This window comes from Myzus persicae, unplaced genomic scaffold (genome assembly GCF_001856785.1).
Source record: "Myzus persicae strain clone G006 unplaced genomic scaffold, MPER_G0061.0, whole genome shotgun sequence".
NCBI lineage: Eukaryota > Metazoa > Arthropoda > Insecta > Hemiptera > Aphididae > Myzus > Myzus persicae.
Window position 1 is genome coordinate 40,925 of NW_019102746.1, and position 15,075 is coordinate 55,999.

A 15,075-nucleotide genomic window follows, 5' to 3' on the forward strand; every position below is an offset into this window, starting at 1 on the left:
CATAATAGAGATAGAGAGAGATTGATAATGAAATTAAAAAAAAAACACAAAGAAAGAGGGAGAAATAGAAGATTGGCTTTGGGGTAACATCAAAATAATAATATTAATAATAATAGTTTAAAAATACGATCACAATAAAGTCGGTTTAAAAAAAAAAAAATTGTAAACAATTAAATAAACAAAAGCGATCCCTAACACCTATATAATAATAATAATAATAATAATAATAATATGTATACACGGGGGGACCGCCCGATTATTAATATATTTTTTATTTTTTTTTTAGCGACGTGGTCTTGGTTTTCGTTTTAACATTGGCGCGAGCCTCCTCTAAATGTCTAGCGGCCGGCCGGCCGACACGACTGCTGACGACGACGATGATCACCGGCGATTGACTATGGCGGCCAGCAGGGCTGCAAATAGGACTAGGACCGGTAAGCCGGAAACGATGGCGCTGCTGGATTCGGAACTGCACACACCTGATGGGGACGAAAATTAAAAAAATAATTCATTATTGTCGTTGCACTTATAAGTACCTATTGTGTGACCGTATTGAATGTCACAAAGAATATCAATTAAAACCGATTCCGGTCGGCCGGAAATATATACCATTCAAACGGGCTCGGACACACGCGCACATAAACACGCGTCCACTTAAATCACGAGCATCCGGCAAACGTCAACACCACCCGTTTCTCGTCGTCGATTGTTTTGTTTCCAAATCTCCGGACCGATTTTTTTTTCGGTTTTTGTTTTTTCTCGTACCCGGTATTCATCTCCCTCCCCTCAAACAAACACACACACACACACACACACACACACACACACACACACACACACACACACACACATACCCTTGACCAAACGTTACTGTACGTTTCCGATGCATAAAGGTATGTATTATAATTCATTCACACAACGCGTCCACTTCAACAATATTATTGTTATATATTACCGTTGCAGAACGCCAGAACGTTTTTAGTTTTGCCATTGACACCTACCAGCGGCAGTTACACTATATAAAAATAATATTATGTAATCGAAATTTCTATGGTTGTTTCGAACGATAGTCGTCTGAGGAAGGCGTGAGGCGCCCATAACAACGTGACGGTGATGGATAATAATTATACAATTAACAATTCATTAATAATAATAACACAGTGTTATATCGTCATTGAGAGTAACTGTCCGTCGTGGACGTCATGTAATTATATTATAATACAATATGTTATATGTATCATGACATTATAACATTGTAAATCGGTTCGCTGATGAGTCTCATGTATTAATTATCTACATCGTTGTAAGTACACGAAGTCTACGTATTTTCCTTCAACAATAAATTATTGTACACGCAGAGGTACTAAACGTAAAAGAAAAGGTAATAACTATCACACGCTGTACCTACAATTTATTCGAATTAATTTTAAGTCTTTGTTATTAAAATTTAAATAATTAATGTTTATAAAGTATTACATTATTAAATCTCCAAAAAAAAAAATATATATTACGCAGATATATTTTTTATTTTAGGGATCATTATATGTTTTTTAATAAGGTCGGGCGAGACTTGGGAAGATCACTCACGCCTTCAAATCATTGCCCTTCACCTACCCCCAACCCCACGAAATGGCACTGGATTTGCATGTATATACTGCGGTATACAACAAAATTATAGATCTTTCCCCAAAACGAAAACCTCGGACGAGCACGATGATAAAATATATCATACCTTGGTGCGTTATGTTAAACGCCCAGTGTAGCCGACCCAGCGGGTGCGGATGGCACGATTCCATCACCGAGGCGATGTGCAACATTTGCTGAGCCATTCCGTTCACTTGTGACATGATGAAACAGTATCGTCTGGAATTGGTAGCCGATCGTCCCTGTGGCGTGGATATCACGTAGTTGACGCCGGTATTTTCGTTCTTCCAGTGTCCGTAGCACGTGTACGCTGCGAAATAAAAAAAAAACCCGAGACGTGCAGCAGTTTAGTATATATTATGTTAAAAAAACGTATACGCGGCAAATATATCTATTTGTATATTTTACGCACGCAACACGGAACACGGCAACAATAGGATTCGTGTGTTTCGTGTGTATATATAGAGCATATAATATATTATGTATGACATGAGAAGGTATAACTGTGTAAGATACGCGCGTGTTCGTCGTACGAGTTGGTTACGCGGCGCGGTTCAAGGGGGATTCTCCGCTGTGGTGGGGTGCAGCGGGTTACAGTATATTATAGAATAATCCCATCCCCATCTCCTTTTAAAAATCCCGAATAAGCCACGACACGCGATTCCGACACGAATATTAATAAAATATATAAACTAGATGCGGGATTATTGAAATCGTTAGATGATGTATATATTATGATATTACCTCATGACGTCGTGATCTGCCATGGCTGTATACTAGAACTGCGTCTTATATATATATATACTACGTACTGCAGTGGCGAAACGAACGTAAAATTGACCCACCACCCCTAAATATAAAAAACAAATCCGGAAGCAAATGCTTGTCGCAAAGACAATAATGTTCGTTTCGCCATTGCTACGTGGGAATTGCGATGTATGCGCGCGATAAGCGAGTTGATTGGGTGTGAAGTCCGCCTCACCCCTTCAGAGGGAGGTGAGAAAGCGAGACCACCCCGGGACCCGCAAGGACTGCACACCGCGATAACCACGGTTCGGTTGCGGGTGCACTATAATTATTATACATGCAGTTCGACTTCTTGTCGTTTGTTCGCTTACCAGCTACGGTCTTGGTACCGCACTCCGACTGGAACTCCATGGTGTCCGGCGAATTGCAGCCGATGGTCAGGTACTGTTTGCCGGGTGGGTTGCACGGGATCGATGGTTTGTCTTGGTTGTTCTCGCTACCGGGCCGGCTGGCGGCCAGCGCTTTGCCCACGTCTTCGGCGTTCAGTCCGCCGCTGATCTCGTAACGGCCGAGGAACGGACACTCGCGACCTTTGGGCACCGGAGCTGCAAAGAAAACAGCGAGTGTTAGTGATGATGGCAGCAGTCTATATCGTATTATTATTTGTAATATAATATTAACATTTGTACTATCACGTCATTATCGTATAATAACACCGAGAGGGGCGCTGGTCTCAGTACGGGGGGCGGTGGGGCTGGTGTGTGTGGATGTGGGTGTGTGTGTGTGTGTGTGTGTGTGACGATTGCACGGTAACAGAACACGGCGACGATATGGCTTCGTACATGTATACGGCGGTATTCTCTTGCCACTCTGTCACGTGTGTGTGTGTGTGTGTGTGTGTGTATTATATATAGACAATAACCACGGTATAAGTTTATATATGTATATATGAGTATGTGGTAAGAGGACGGGGGAGGGGGAGAGGAGAAACTTTTGCGGCCAAGCGTAATGTTCCGGAATGGCGGAAACTTTGGAACAGACTGCGTGCGTTATTGCACATGCCAACCATATAATCCATTGGGCTGTTTGCGGCCGACACACTAAGTGGAGATAGATAATAATAATATTATTATTGAAAAGTTTTAATGAGACCACTGTTTTTATTGTTCGTGCCGTTTTGACGATATATGTACTGCGTGTCTGTGTATATACGCCATACACTGTACAGCTTCGCCACCCCCAAACACATTCCGAACTCTTATAAATAATTTATATTATGTTGATGTATATGTATATTATAATATAATGTGTATAAGTCACCGCCGATTGGGGAGGAACCGTCTTGGTCGTCTCGTAATACTACAACGCGCCGGTTTTATATCGGTGCTGTCTTGATTGTATATATACGGAATATTATAAAAACAACAAATGGACTAGAAGATCGCGGCGACGACGAATTAAGCGTAGGAGGATGAGGAGGAGGAGGAGGAGGAGGAGGGGGAAGAGACAGATACCGTCATTTCTCCATACATTGTATAATAATATTCTTTATACGTAGCGCATATTACCATATCAGACACTTATTATATATACGTCCGGGGCGGCACGACAGTCATCGTTTTCTCGGTGAAAAATTCAAAGTTCGTTTTACACAATGCCATCACGACTTCCGATGACAATAAAGAAGTTCCAAAAGTCCGTTACACTGACTTTATATAATTCCGAGATTTTAGGCGGAGAATCATTTTTTTTTTGTTTAGCTATAGTTTACAAATTATGTACTCGTATTTTGTTGTTGTGCGATGGTTTTCATGTCATAAAACCAATTAAAAGTATGAAAATTAAAACGGATACCTCCATAGAGAATTTTTTTTATATTTAATAATTCATTTATACGAGTGAAAATAAAACGTTTTATCGAGATAATTAAATATACGGCCGAAGGAAAATATGGGAATAAATTAATTCTATACATTTTATAAAGGATCATCCGTTTTTTATCGAAAAAATATATTTATGAGATTATCGATATAGAGCAGTGTCTAGTTTAAAAATTCAGGGCCGGTTATAAGAATAAATTGTACAATATACGCATTTTTTAAAGGGAATTTTCATATATTTTTAAAAATGTACAGTCAATCCTATATTACTAACAAAGAATTAATATTAATATTATTAGTTCTTAATTTTTATCATATTATAATATTATGGTTGTTGGTTGACGGTACGCAGATGAATGTTTTTCTTAGAAGCACTCGAGGTTCGCCGATTAATTTTATTCATAGATAGATTATTGTATAAGACAACCGCACAAAATATGATCGAAACACAGGGCCGCACAGGTGCTTATACAGTATGCCGAAGTATTCAAGTGTCTCATTCAATATTAATGTATTAATTTAATACAAAAAGAAAAAAGAAAAAATTTCTTGTTTTTAATTTAAAAATATTCATTTAAAAATTTAAAATGCATATTTTGGGTACATTATAATATAAGGGTCAAACATCAGGGTAGGCTCAGGTCTTTGTATTGATATAGGTACCTAGTTATTATTTTTTTTCCTCATAATATATAAAGCACAAACTTATGTCGGTATTAACCCCGTGCAGGTTTGATTCATTGGCCGCAGCTTTCACGAATTACTATATTTTAAGTCTATCGTCAGTTACTTGTCAGACGTAAAAAAAAGCAATAAGAAGCAGTTTTATTAAAAAAATAAATTGAAGTCAATTTGTTTGGATCTTTTGTTTAATACAACTTTTTAATAATAATATACAGTAACAACAACAAAAAAAAAAAAAATGATTAATTATGTCATTTAACACGCCCATCATAATACTACGAAACACCAAAATTATTTTTGATGCGATATTTTTCACCGAGATATTATATTATTTAATATTATACGAATCCCTGCTGTGGTTTTGAGCGGAATTACGTAACACGTGCACTCTATTGTTCCGGGAACATTGTTAAAATAATCACGCAGTATCGAAAATTGGAGCGGGATTACTGTATATTATATTGTAGTATTATTACGAAATGAAAACCGGTCGTACGAAACAAAAATCTATGGCACGACCTGCAGAACGAACAGTAAGAAAATCGCATTTCGCGAGGATATAACCATAATATAATACTCGTATACATGTATGCACACGAACATGTTCCGAGTAAATTAACTCCGATTTTAATTAAAATACAATTGCATATATTATCGCAGTGCGTTGTATATACTTATAGTCTTTCCGTTTCGGACGAGCCCGGGCGCAGCCCTTGCTTCGGTATCGCGGTCAACTGCGTTAAATTAGAAAACGATACAAACACACTGCGCCGCGTACACCGAACAATACGTATACGATATTTTATTATAAATATATATATATATGTATACGTACGACGACTGGCAGCCCCCCCCCCTCGGAAGTGGTATACTTAATGTGTTTTCCATTATACCTTTTGCTAATTGTTTTATAGGCCACGCGGGATGAATTTGTTACTGCGAAAACTTCGCGGGCGTACGTCATTTTCAGACTCGGCGAATAACTTTTATTAGGAACGTTTCCGCCGAAAGGGACTCGGGGGCAAATTGAAATTATTTACCTTGCGATATTATATTTTAAGTGGTTTCAATGTATATAAGATTGCTTCGCAATCGTGTCGTGCGTCGTTTTCCCACAACCACGGTGGCGGCGTTCAGTTTCGTCACTTCCGTCTGTGAGAGTTATATATTATATATTATCATACACCGTCTTTATATACCGCCAACGGTCACGTTTCAACCACAATGATATTTTGTAATTTAACGCCGCCGTGTATTCTTTATGTCACGTAGCAAGAAAACACAAACCATATTAAGCAGGTATCCCGTATCCATGATATTATATATATTTGTGAAAACCAAGGATACGCCGATTCGAGTACGAAAATTCAAAATATCTGTTATGGTATTCATCATTATTATTATTATTATTAAGTATAGTAATATAATAATAATATATACTTGATAAAGGTAGTCATTATAAAACAGGTAGATAATATGTTTTTGTTCATAAACTTAAACTATAAATTATTGTTATAGTACGAAAGTATGACGTACCAATGTCTATTGTATATATTTGTACATAGGTTTGAAAATATGTTTTTCAATTATCTCGGAACAAATACGCGGTAGCATACCTACACAGAAATATGTATCCGGTAAACCGCATAAAACCATAAAAAGATGTAAAAATATAACCTCGGATTTATTCAGTAAAATTTATCGATGATTCAATTACTTTAGAATCATAATATATTTTCATGATGTAAACAAAACGCGAGAGTTGATAATAAATATGCAAAGGGAAAAAGTGATTATATATGTTCATAAATTTAAGGGTAAAATGAAAAACGCCCCACTGCTGTGTATAATAATAAATGTTTTAGGGAAAATTTTAAATTTATTGAAAAAACGCGGGACACCAACGGGTGGGAGGGTGCAGGAGGCTGGCAGAGGGGGCGGAGTGGGCGGCATTTTTAGGGGGGCAATTTCGTCTCCGAAAGTAATAATAGTTATAATAAAAAAAGGGGAAAAAGTGAAAAATTAGCCGTTGAAAAATAAAAACACGAAACTTTTTCAATCATAAAGTGATTGAACGCAATGGAATCTCGCGGTGTAAACTTTTACGTAAATATGAAGATTAATGGTTCGGGGATTTCTCGTCTTCTCCCGGCCGAATTTTTTTCTCCGTTCTCCTTGTTCTCACACGCACGCACACACATGTATATTTAATATCATATATTGTATATACGTGTGCGCGGTATAAATGCCTATATAGTATAAATAAAATAAATGATCCTGCCGGGTGGAAACACCCTGGACGGCCGGAAAAGGCGGTGTGCGTATGGGTGGTGTATGGGTGGGTCGTGCATGCACCTAATATTATATATATAGTACCGATTCGCGAGCGACGACGGGATGCCGCGGCCGGTTCATCGTAAGACGACAATTTTCCGCCGCGTCACTGGGTCTTGCGGGCCATTAGTGTCCCGACTCCTTAGAGCGTTGACGGTAACGAGATGTGACGACGTGACGTTCGGGCGGCGCGGCGAGATGATGGAGACGATGACGGCCACTGCGCCGCGGACGGCCCAGACGCGACGCGACGGACAGGAGGGCCGGGGGGGTGGAAAGAGAATATAAAATGGCGAAAAGAAAAAGACACTGGTACTTACGCACTAACGTGCTGAACGTCAACTGCTGCGAGTGGAAGTTGTCTGGCCGACAAGCGTCGTCTGCGTTCTCCGTCGGGTTTTCTGTGTAAAAAAAAAAAAAAAACAAAACATAAATATAAAAAAGAATACAAATTAAACAAATGAAAAACAAACAAACGAATAAATAAAACAAATTTACATCGAATTTCAGCGAACGTCGCGGGAAAAAAATAAAACGGAATGAAATGGACGTCAAAATTATAAACACTCTGAAATACGAATTAGCATTGCAGAGTGGAATAATGATTTTTTTCATTTTATTTTCGTCGTCAAACTTTTACTGACCGATTAAAATCTGAATGGTTTTAAATAACAGGAATTCGTTCGGATTGCACTTCTCTGATTAGGATTTAAAATAAATGTCGACCATTGTAACCTTTCAAAGGGCCAAAAAGAATTGTCGAACCATTTGATTCCGTACAAAACCTAATGGTCACGATTTTTGTTTTGAAGTTTATATATCCGGACGGTTTTCGCTTTAATCGAAAACGATCTCGAGCAGAATTATAATTATTGTTCGTAATGTTTTTCATTAAATTTGAAATGCTTTTTATGACTTTGGTATCTAAAAACCTTTTTTTTTTTAACATTTTCAACCTACGTTAAAATTTTAAACGTTAAACATAAATTAAATGTATGTTTTATGTTATTGTGTTTTTAAACGATGTATGTTTAATATTAATATTATGCGAGAATGTGTATTATAATTTTATGCATTATAATATATATTTTTTAACGATTTGTCCCCAAACGACAAAGCACAAACCCCGAAAACCCACCCACCACTACCGAATTTCGCCTACGGATATAGCTTTTTATTTAACCTTTGAACATTCCCGCGATAGTATCACTGGTGTAGTGGTGTAGGTTAAGACTATAATAAAAGACCAATAACGAAGACGTTTGTATATTATGTTCATTGATATGCAAATAATATTATTGCAATTTATTCATCATTTTTCTCTGTTATCTAAGAGATGAATTTAGAATAACGCTTAAAAAATGTAAATAAGAAGAAACATTAGTCTATTTATTTTCAACTGCAACCTCCAGCTATTAAAAAAACATCGTTTTATCAGTGAGTTTATGCTATTCCGTCTAAAAGATAATTGATATTAAGAGAGAGCACACACAATGATAAAACTTTAAATTACATTTTTAAAAGGAAATAAATAAAAACATCGAAAACGAGGCCAATTGCTAAATTTTTTGAAGTAAGTACACATTTTAACATTATGTATTCTTTATGAGAAAACAACATTTAAAATGCTGCGGGCTTACAGGTACATAATTTAAAAAAGGTTTAATTAATGAAAGTTTAATTTTTTTTCTGCAGTAAATAATAAATAGAAAGTTAGGTATACACATTTACATTAAAATGCGCAATCAAATATGAAACATAAACATTCCTATTCAATGTGTTTTTCTTTAATTTGAAATAACTTAAAACAAAAAAAAAACAATCCAGCTGTTATTATTATTAAGTTATTCATTTTTTTAATGGAAAATTTAAATGGAAATATTATGACTAATTCAGATTCCGTATGTATTTGTACAAACATAATTTTGTCACAACGTCGGAGGTCTCTCGCAGCACGTCGGCTTTCCGTTTCTAGAATATTATTATATATTAAATATTTTGTTGTTATTGTTGAAACCGTGCAGTCGTATTGTATTTGTCATACATAGAACAAAACGAATCTGTCGATCGCAAATGTAATCATTTAATGTCATATAATAATGCACATACAAAGTACAAACGTATTTACGTATAATACAAGTAATTAGATCAAACGATATAGTTCCCATTGGATGTCGAAACCGAATGATTTTCAATAAAATCGCTTTTGGCATAATGGAATAGTATAATATGTATAACACAGCATTTATACAATCGGAGGTAGTTTGGTTTGCCTCGGAGGAGCAGCCCGTGTAATTACAGAATTATAACGTTTAGTCGCATTAATGATACGGTACGGTAAATTTCGGTAGCGACTGCGATTAATGTTATCGTATCTAATCTCTGGGCGTTTTGTTTGTGAGTATACGTCTCTGAACATTCGCGCCACCCAAGTAGCCAGCAAGAATTATTATTATTTTTTTTTTTGTTGGATTGGGTTGTGTTTTTTTAGATCCTATCGAACAACAAAATATCGTACAAACAAAACGCGTTGGTCAAATAATTGCAAACGTCTTAGACACGTCGAATCAATATTAAAATATAGTCGTTTAAATAATATTATTTCGACTCCATACACGTCTTATAATATTATAATAATGGGTACGATACACACTAATATAATATTATTGTAAGATATACGTTTTATGCGTCTTAAATTTAGACGCGCACAAGACTAGAAGTGTGCGTAAAGGAAATTACGATAGACTATACCCATTCCGGATAGCGTAAGACGAATGGCTTCCCCAGATAATAGGACCATTACGACGAACTCCCGTCTTGCGGAAATGCTGCTCTAAACAGAGGAAGTTTGTTATGGAAAGGTGTTCGAAAGACACGGTAATATCATAAAGCTGCGATCGGTAGATGCAGTTCAAACACGTAACGACTACACCATCTTTATGTCTTGTGGTGTGTGAGGGGGAGGGGCGGGGTTGGTGGGTTGCAAGTGCACGAGATGAGATATTATATTCCGCTGACGAATTTCCGGAACACTGGTATACAGTATTGGTTGAGCCTGAATGGGAAATGGTCGAGTCGAACGGTCAGTCGGCAAAAATAAAAATAATAACAACAATGTAATAATATAATATATTGCAGGGAATATAATAATATGACTATAGGGGAACAATCACCCCGTCGTCATGGTTCGACTAACGGCCAAGTGTGTAGTCGTTAACGCCCAAATGTGAGGGATACAAATTTGAAAACATGCACGTTTCAGCCCTTTGCGTAGTACACCATATCGAAATATATTTATGTCCTCCCAGTGAAATCGCTTAGAAAACGTTATGTCAGACACTTCGCTCGTATGAATATATATGAGCCGTCTCGGTATTTCCGCCTCGGAGGCGGTTACTTGGCAGCGGTGCAATATTTTTCGTTTTGGTCCTATCTCAGCAAATCCGACACGTTACCATAGAAATTTGAGGATTTTATATTAAATATGTTCACCCTTCCTCGCCAACGAAAGAGATATTTTTATTTTTCTGTGACATATTAAAAATAACAAAACCTTATATAATATTATTTTACCGATAAAAATGTTGACATTAAAAAATAATGTTAAACATTTTTAGTTTTTGAGTAGTTGAGAATTCACAAAACTTGTAAATTTGTTTTCTTTTTTGTTTATGTAAATACCTAGCTATAATATTATATTCAGAAATGTCAAATGTCAAAGAAAAACAAAGATAATACGAATACCTGTAGGATGTCGAAGAGCCACGGAATTTAATTTGTTTCATGTAAAGAAATTTGATTAATATACGTTATGGATACATTTACTTACCTTCACGGATGAAAGCGTTTGATATTTAAATGTAAAATAGTTTAAATGTAATATTCATATCATACAGTTATCTATACTTATTTACGCCACGTATTGTTTGTTTAGGAATCGCATGGGAAAACTACGATGATTAAATAAGCTTACAACATGGTCATACGTATTTTCAATACTTTACACTAGTAGATTTGTGGATTATATAGCTTTAAACAACTCCTATTTTTCTTCGTAGCCATCTCTCTTAGGAGAATGGGAAAAATAAGTTTGTATGTCTTACAATATCAACGCCTAAGTGAAAAGTTTGCAAAACGCACACTATTCATTTCGATAGATGGCAAACTTTCGTAAGCGTAAGTTAGCATTACGATTTTATTGTGACAAGTTCACAGCCCAAATTTGACGTAAAACATTTTAATTTCGTTCGTGAGTTTGTCAGCCTATTTTGTCATAATATTGGTCTGACACCTGTCGGTTCCCATTAAAACTACTTATACGCTTGTTTTGAAAACTTTTGGCGAAGTTTTTAGCATACATTTATGTTTGACTGTTAGTTATGTGTGACACTTAAGTTGCATATACGTACCACTCTCTTGGACCTCAACAACTTGGCTGTCACGGCGATAAAACCCCATGCACGCATATCCGCTTTGGCTGCAAAATAAAATGTACCATTAAATAAACTACTACCTAATAATTATTTAATAATTTGTTACAAATTTAATGACCCAGTTGAATGAGTAATTATTATATTCAGTAATTAAAAATACATCAAAACAATTGCATTAATGGAATTAATTGTTTGAACGATTTGGAATTAGTTACCTATGGAAATACGCAAGGAAATAAATGAAAAAATAAACATAGAGTATTAATATATCTCGTTATTATTTTTGAGATATCGATGTGTTTAGACTGCAGTTTACGTGTTTGTTGAAGAAATCGAATGTTGTTTCAAAGATTGCCGTCGAAATTAATTTGTTACGGTTTCGTTATAGTGAAGTCACCTTATGCGATGATAAATAACACTATGCCTATATATTATTTTCGTGTCCAAAATTTACTGTGTTCTCAGTTTTGAAGTATTACATATTTTAACTAAATATCAAATACACAGGGCAGTAGATTTTTGGTGCCTTTGTGGTCGCCGGTCGGTTAAATTATGCAAGCCACTAAAGGAATTCTGTAAGACACTATTAATACAATGTCTTAACGGATGGAGATATATATTAAGTTTGGATATTGTTCGAATAAAATTTAACTAGTCAAACCATAAACACGTCTGGTCGTCATTTTGATTTGTAAACCGTGTAAACGAGCACTAGAACATTCTATACGATCTTATTATTTGATGTCTTGAAATTGATGCGCATAGTAATGTCTTCGCTGCGCGTACGTGTACAAGCCACAATACTGCCTGGCGGCACATAGTCGGGGCAGGATGTGTATATACTATATAGATATCGTATCTGCGTATATATTCGATCGTTAATTATATTGACGGCAACCATTAGAAAATAACGAACATTCCCGTATTTGTGAAATTTAAACTTCACCACACCGCAATATTACACTTGCTTTTATTTTTTTTTTTTTTTACCGTGTGTAGTCACTATTTATTAATAATCCTCCCTCGAGCGAAATTCTACTTATGATGTAGACTTTGAGAGAAATAATAATAATAAAAAAAGAAGAAAATAAAAACGTTGGTTTTAATTTGCCGAGCTTTGAATACCCTTTTACCCTTCCTTTTACTTTATGACCGTACACGAGAATAAGAATTGGAAAAAAATAAAGACGGGGTTGATTACTTATACGAACCACGCCGACACGGATGAATGTACTCGAGAGTGTTTTTCGTAAGAATGTGTATACAAACACACTTATACTCACATACAACTACACGTCTACACACACGCATTTGCATCACATGTGTACATGTATATATCACATGTTCGTTTGGAGGTTGAACCGTTGAAAAGTAAAAAAAAACATATAGATATTATAAAACCAACTCCAAACACTCATAACAGTCATAACACAACATTATATTTAACTCGAGAGGGAAATCTGTAGTCGAGATTTTCCCGACCCCTTTTTAGCGTCGTATATGGTGGTGTGGTGTATACGACGGTGCGTACACCGGTCGTGATTAAAAAAAAGGAAATAAATGCGTGCGTATGTGCTTAAAAAAAAAACAACTACAAAAAACCGCTTTTCAAGCGATCGATGTACTTACCAGCCGATAGTGTAATGCGTGATGATCAGCGCCTTGTTATCGGTGACGTTGATTACCTTGTAACACGCGGCGCGGATGTCGTGGTCCGGGCCAGCCCCTGGGATGCTCTTCCGCAACGTGCCGTTTCTTGGCGAGAAATGGTAAACGTGACCGTGGTTCAATGAGTGCCAGGTGTGGTGTTCGGTCAACCACGATGGGTATCGGCAACCCGAACCAACTCCGTGGTGGTGGTGGCTCTCAGCTGTAGGAAAAGAAAAATGGACATCATTAGTGTATGCAGATCACAGGGTACATTAAACTATTTAAATGTTTTATACGTTAATAATATTACGCTCAGCGCATAAAAACAATATTCTAGATTAAATGTTTTGATGTTAAAATATATGAAAATGATATTCGAGGAGCGCGCTGTGTGACGACAATAAACACTGTGTGATGGTTTCGATGAAATCAATACAAAATTCTGCTCAGACATCATCAGTATAATTATTCGCATTCGCGTATTTCATATTCCAAAAATCGTGTCACTGAAAAGCGCTGTTGATTAATATTGTAAAGTATACTACTGAATAGATGGTATGCTAGGTAATAGGTATATTATAATGTACCACAGACAATAAGGTTTCGTTTGCGCTGAGTTCTTCGAATTTATATGGGGTATGACTTTTGAAGGTTTTATGGTAAATGTTTTGATGGTTTAAAATCACGGATATGCGATACTCAATTATTTGGTTTTTGCGAATGCAGGTATTCTGTCGATATCTGCTTAAATATGTAAATTACAAATCGATATATGCACACGGTACACGTTGAAACAAAATCAAATTATGTAATTAATATAAGACCACCAACGCCTAAGTACAATATTGATTTAAAACAAAATATTATATAAATAAGTAAAAAAAATCAAAAATTTCGGAAACAGATGGGATCATAATATTCTTAAGTGTATTTTCCATGAACTATAACTGGTGGTGTAGTAGTTTTTGTTTAAGACTCTAACTTATTGCTGGATATTTAAAACACAATCCAACATTATTTTAAATCAACCACTAAAAAATAAACTCTTATTTAAAGATTTGACAGTTCGTTGGACATGTTCGTGTGAGATATCTATGTATACATATTATTGCAAGTATACGAGAAAAGTGCCTTTAACATATTATATAACCATTAAAAAAATATCTACACAAGATAAGGGTAAAAATGGACGTTTAAAGAAAAAAAAAGACTTAATCAGCAAATGTGTTTAGTGTTATGACGTTGGCAGCCATAACAACGAAAATAGTGTTCTAGTAAAGGGTATTACAAAAAACCTTATAGCATAAAATATATATACCCTCGTCCCTGATTTGAAAATAGATATATTATAATATAATATAGATGAATAATATTGATGGGCGTAAAATAAAAAATGAATCAAGATAGCAATGTAGAAAGGTTTTAGGTATCTACTAGTTTGATAAAAAAAAAAGCGCACGAGAAGTAATTTATTTTATATAAAAATTTACAATTTTTTGCGAGTTCAAATTTAAAGAGAAGTATTATTTTAAAATCAACTTTATTATTCGCAAACGTTTTGTTTACAGGGTATCGGTATGTTGGGTTAAGGGTTACTATGAAAATCGTTATTGTAGATGAATCTATAGCAGTGTTTTAACGGTTGTACGCAACAAACATAATGTTTAATAAACAAAAGCATGAAAAAATCGATAGATTTTTAT

The 15,075-nt window shown here is 35.7% G+C and overlaps 1 protein-coding gene across 3 annotated transcripts in view; it reads right to left on the minus strand.

Annotated features, from left to right (window-relative positions):
* Nucleotides 1-267: 267 nt before the first annotated feature.
* LOC111033076 overlaps nt 268-15,075 on the minus strand; it is a 152,266-nt gene continuing 137,458 nt past the window's right edge. For all 3 annotated transcript variants that reach the window (XM_022313666.1, XM_022313667.1, XM_022313665.1), the window contains exons 8-13: nt 13,352-13,592; nt 11,699-11,766; nt 7,610-7,690; nt 2,763-2,996; nt 1,733-1,954; nt 268-479 (exon numbers count right to left, since the gene is read on the minus strand). In XM_022313666.1, the coding sequence (XP_022169358.1) occupies nt 382-479; nt 1,733-1,954; nt 2,763-2,996; nt 7,610-7,690; nt 11,699-11,766; nt 13,352-13,592 (944 nt within the window). In that variant the 3' untranslated portion in view covers nt 268-381. The remainder of the gene's footprint in view (nt 480-1,732; nt 1,955-2,762; nt 2,997-7,609; nt 7,691-11,698; nt 11,767-13,351; nt 13,593-15,075) is intronic.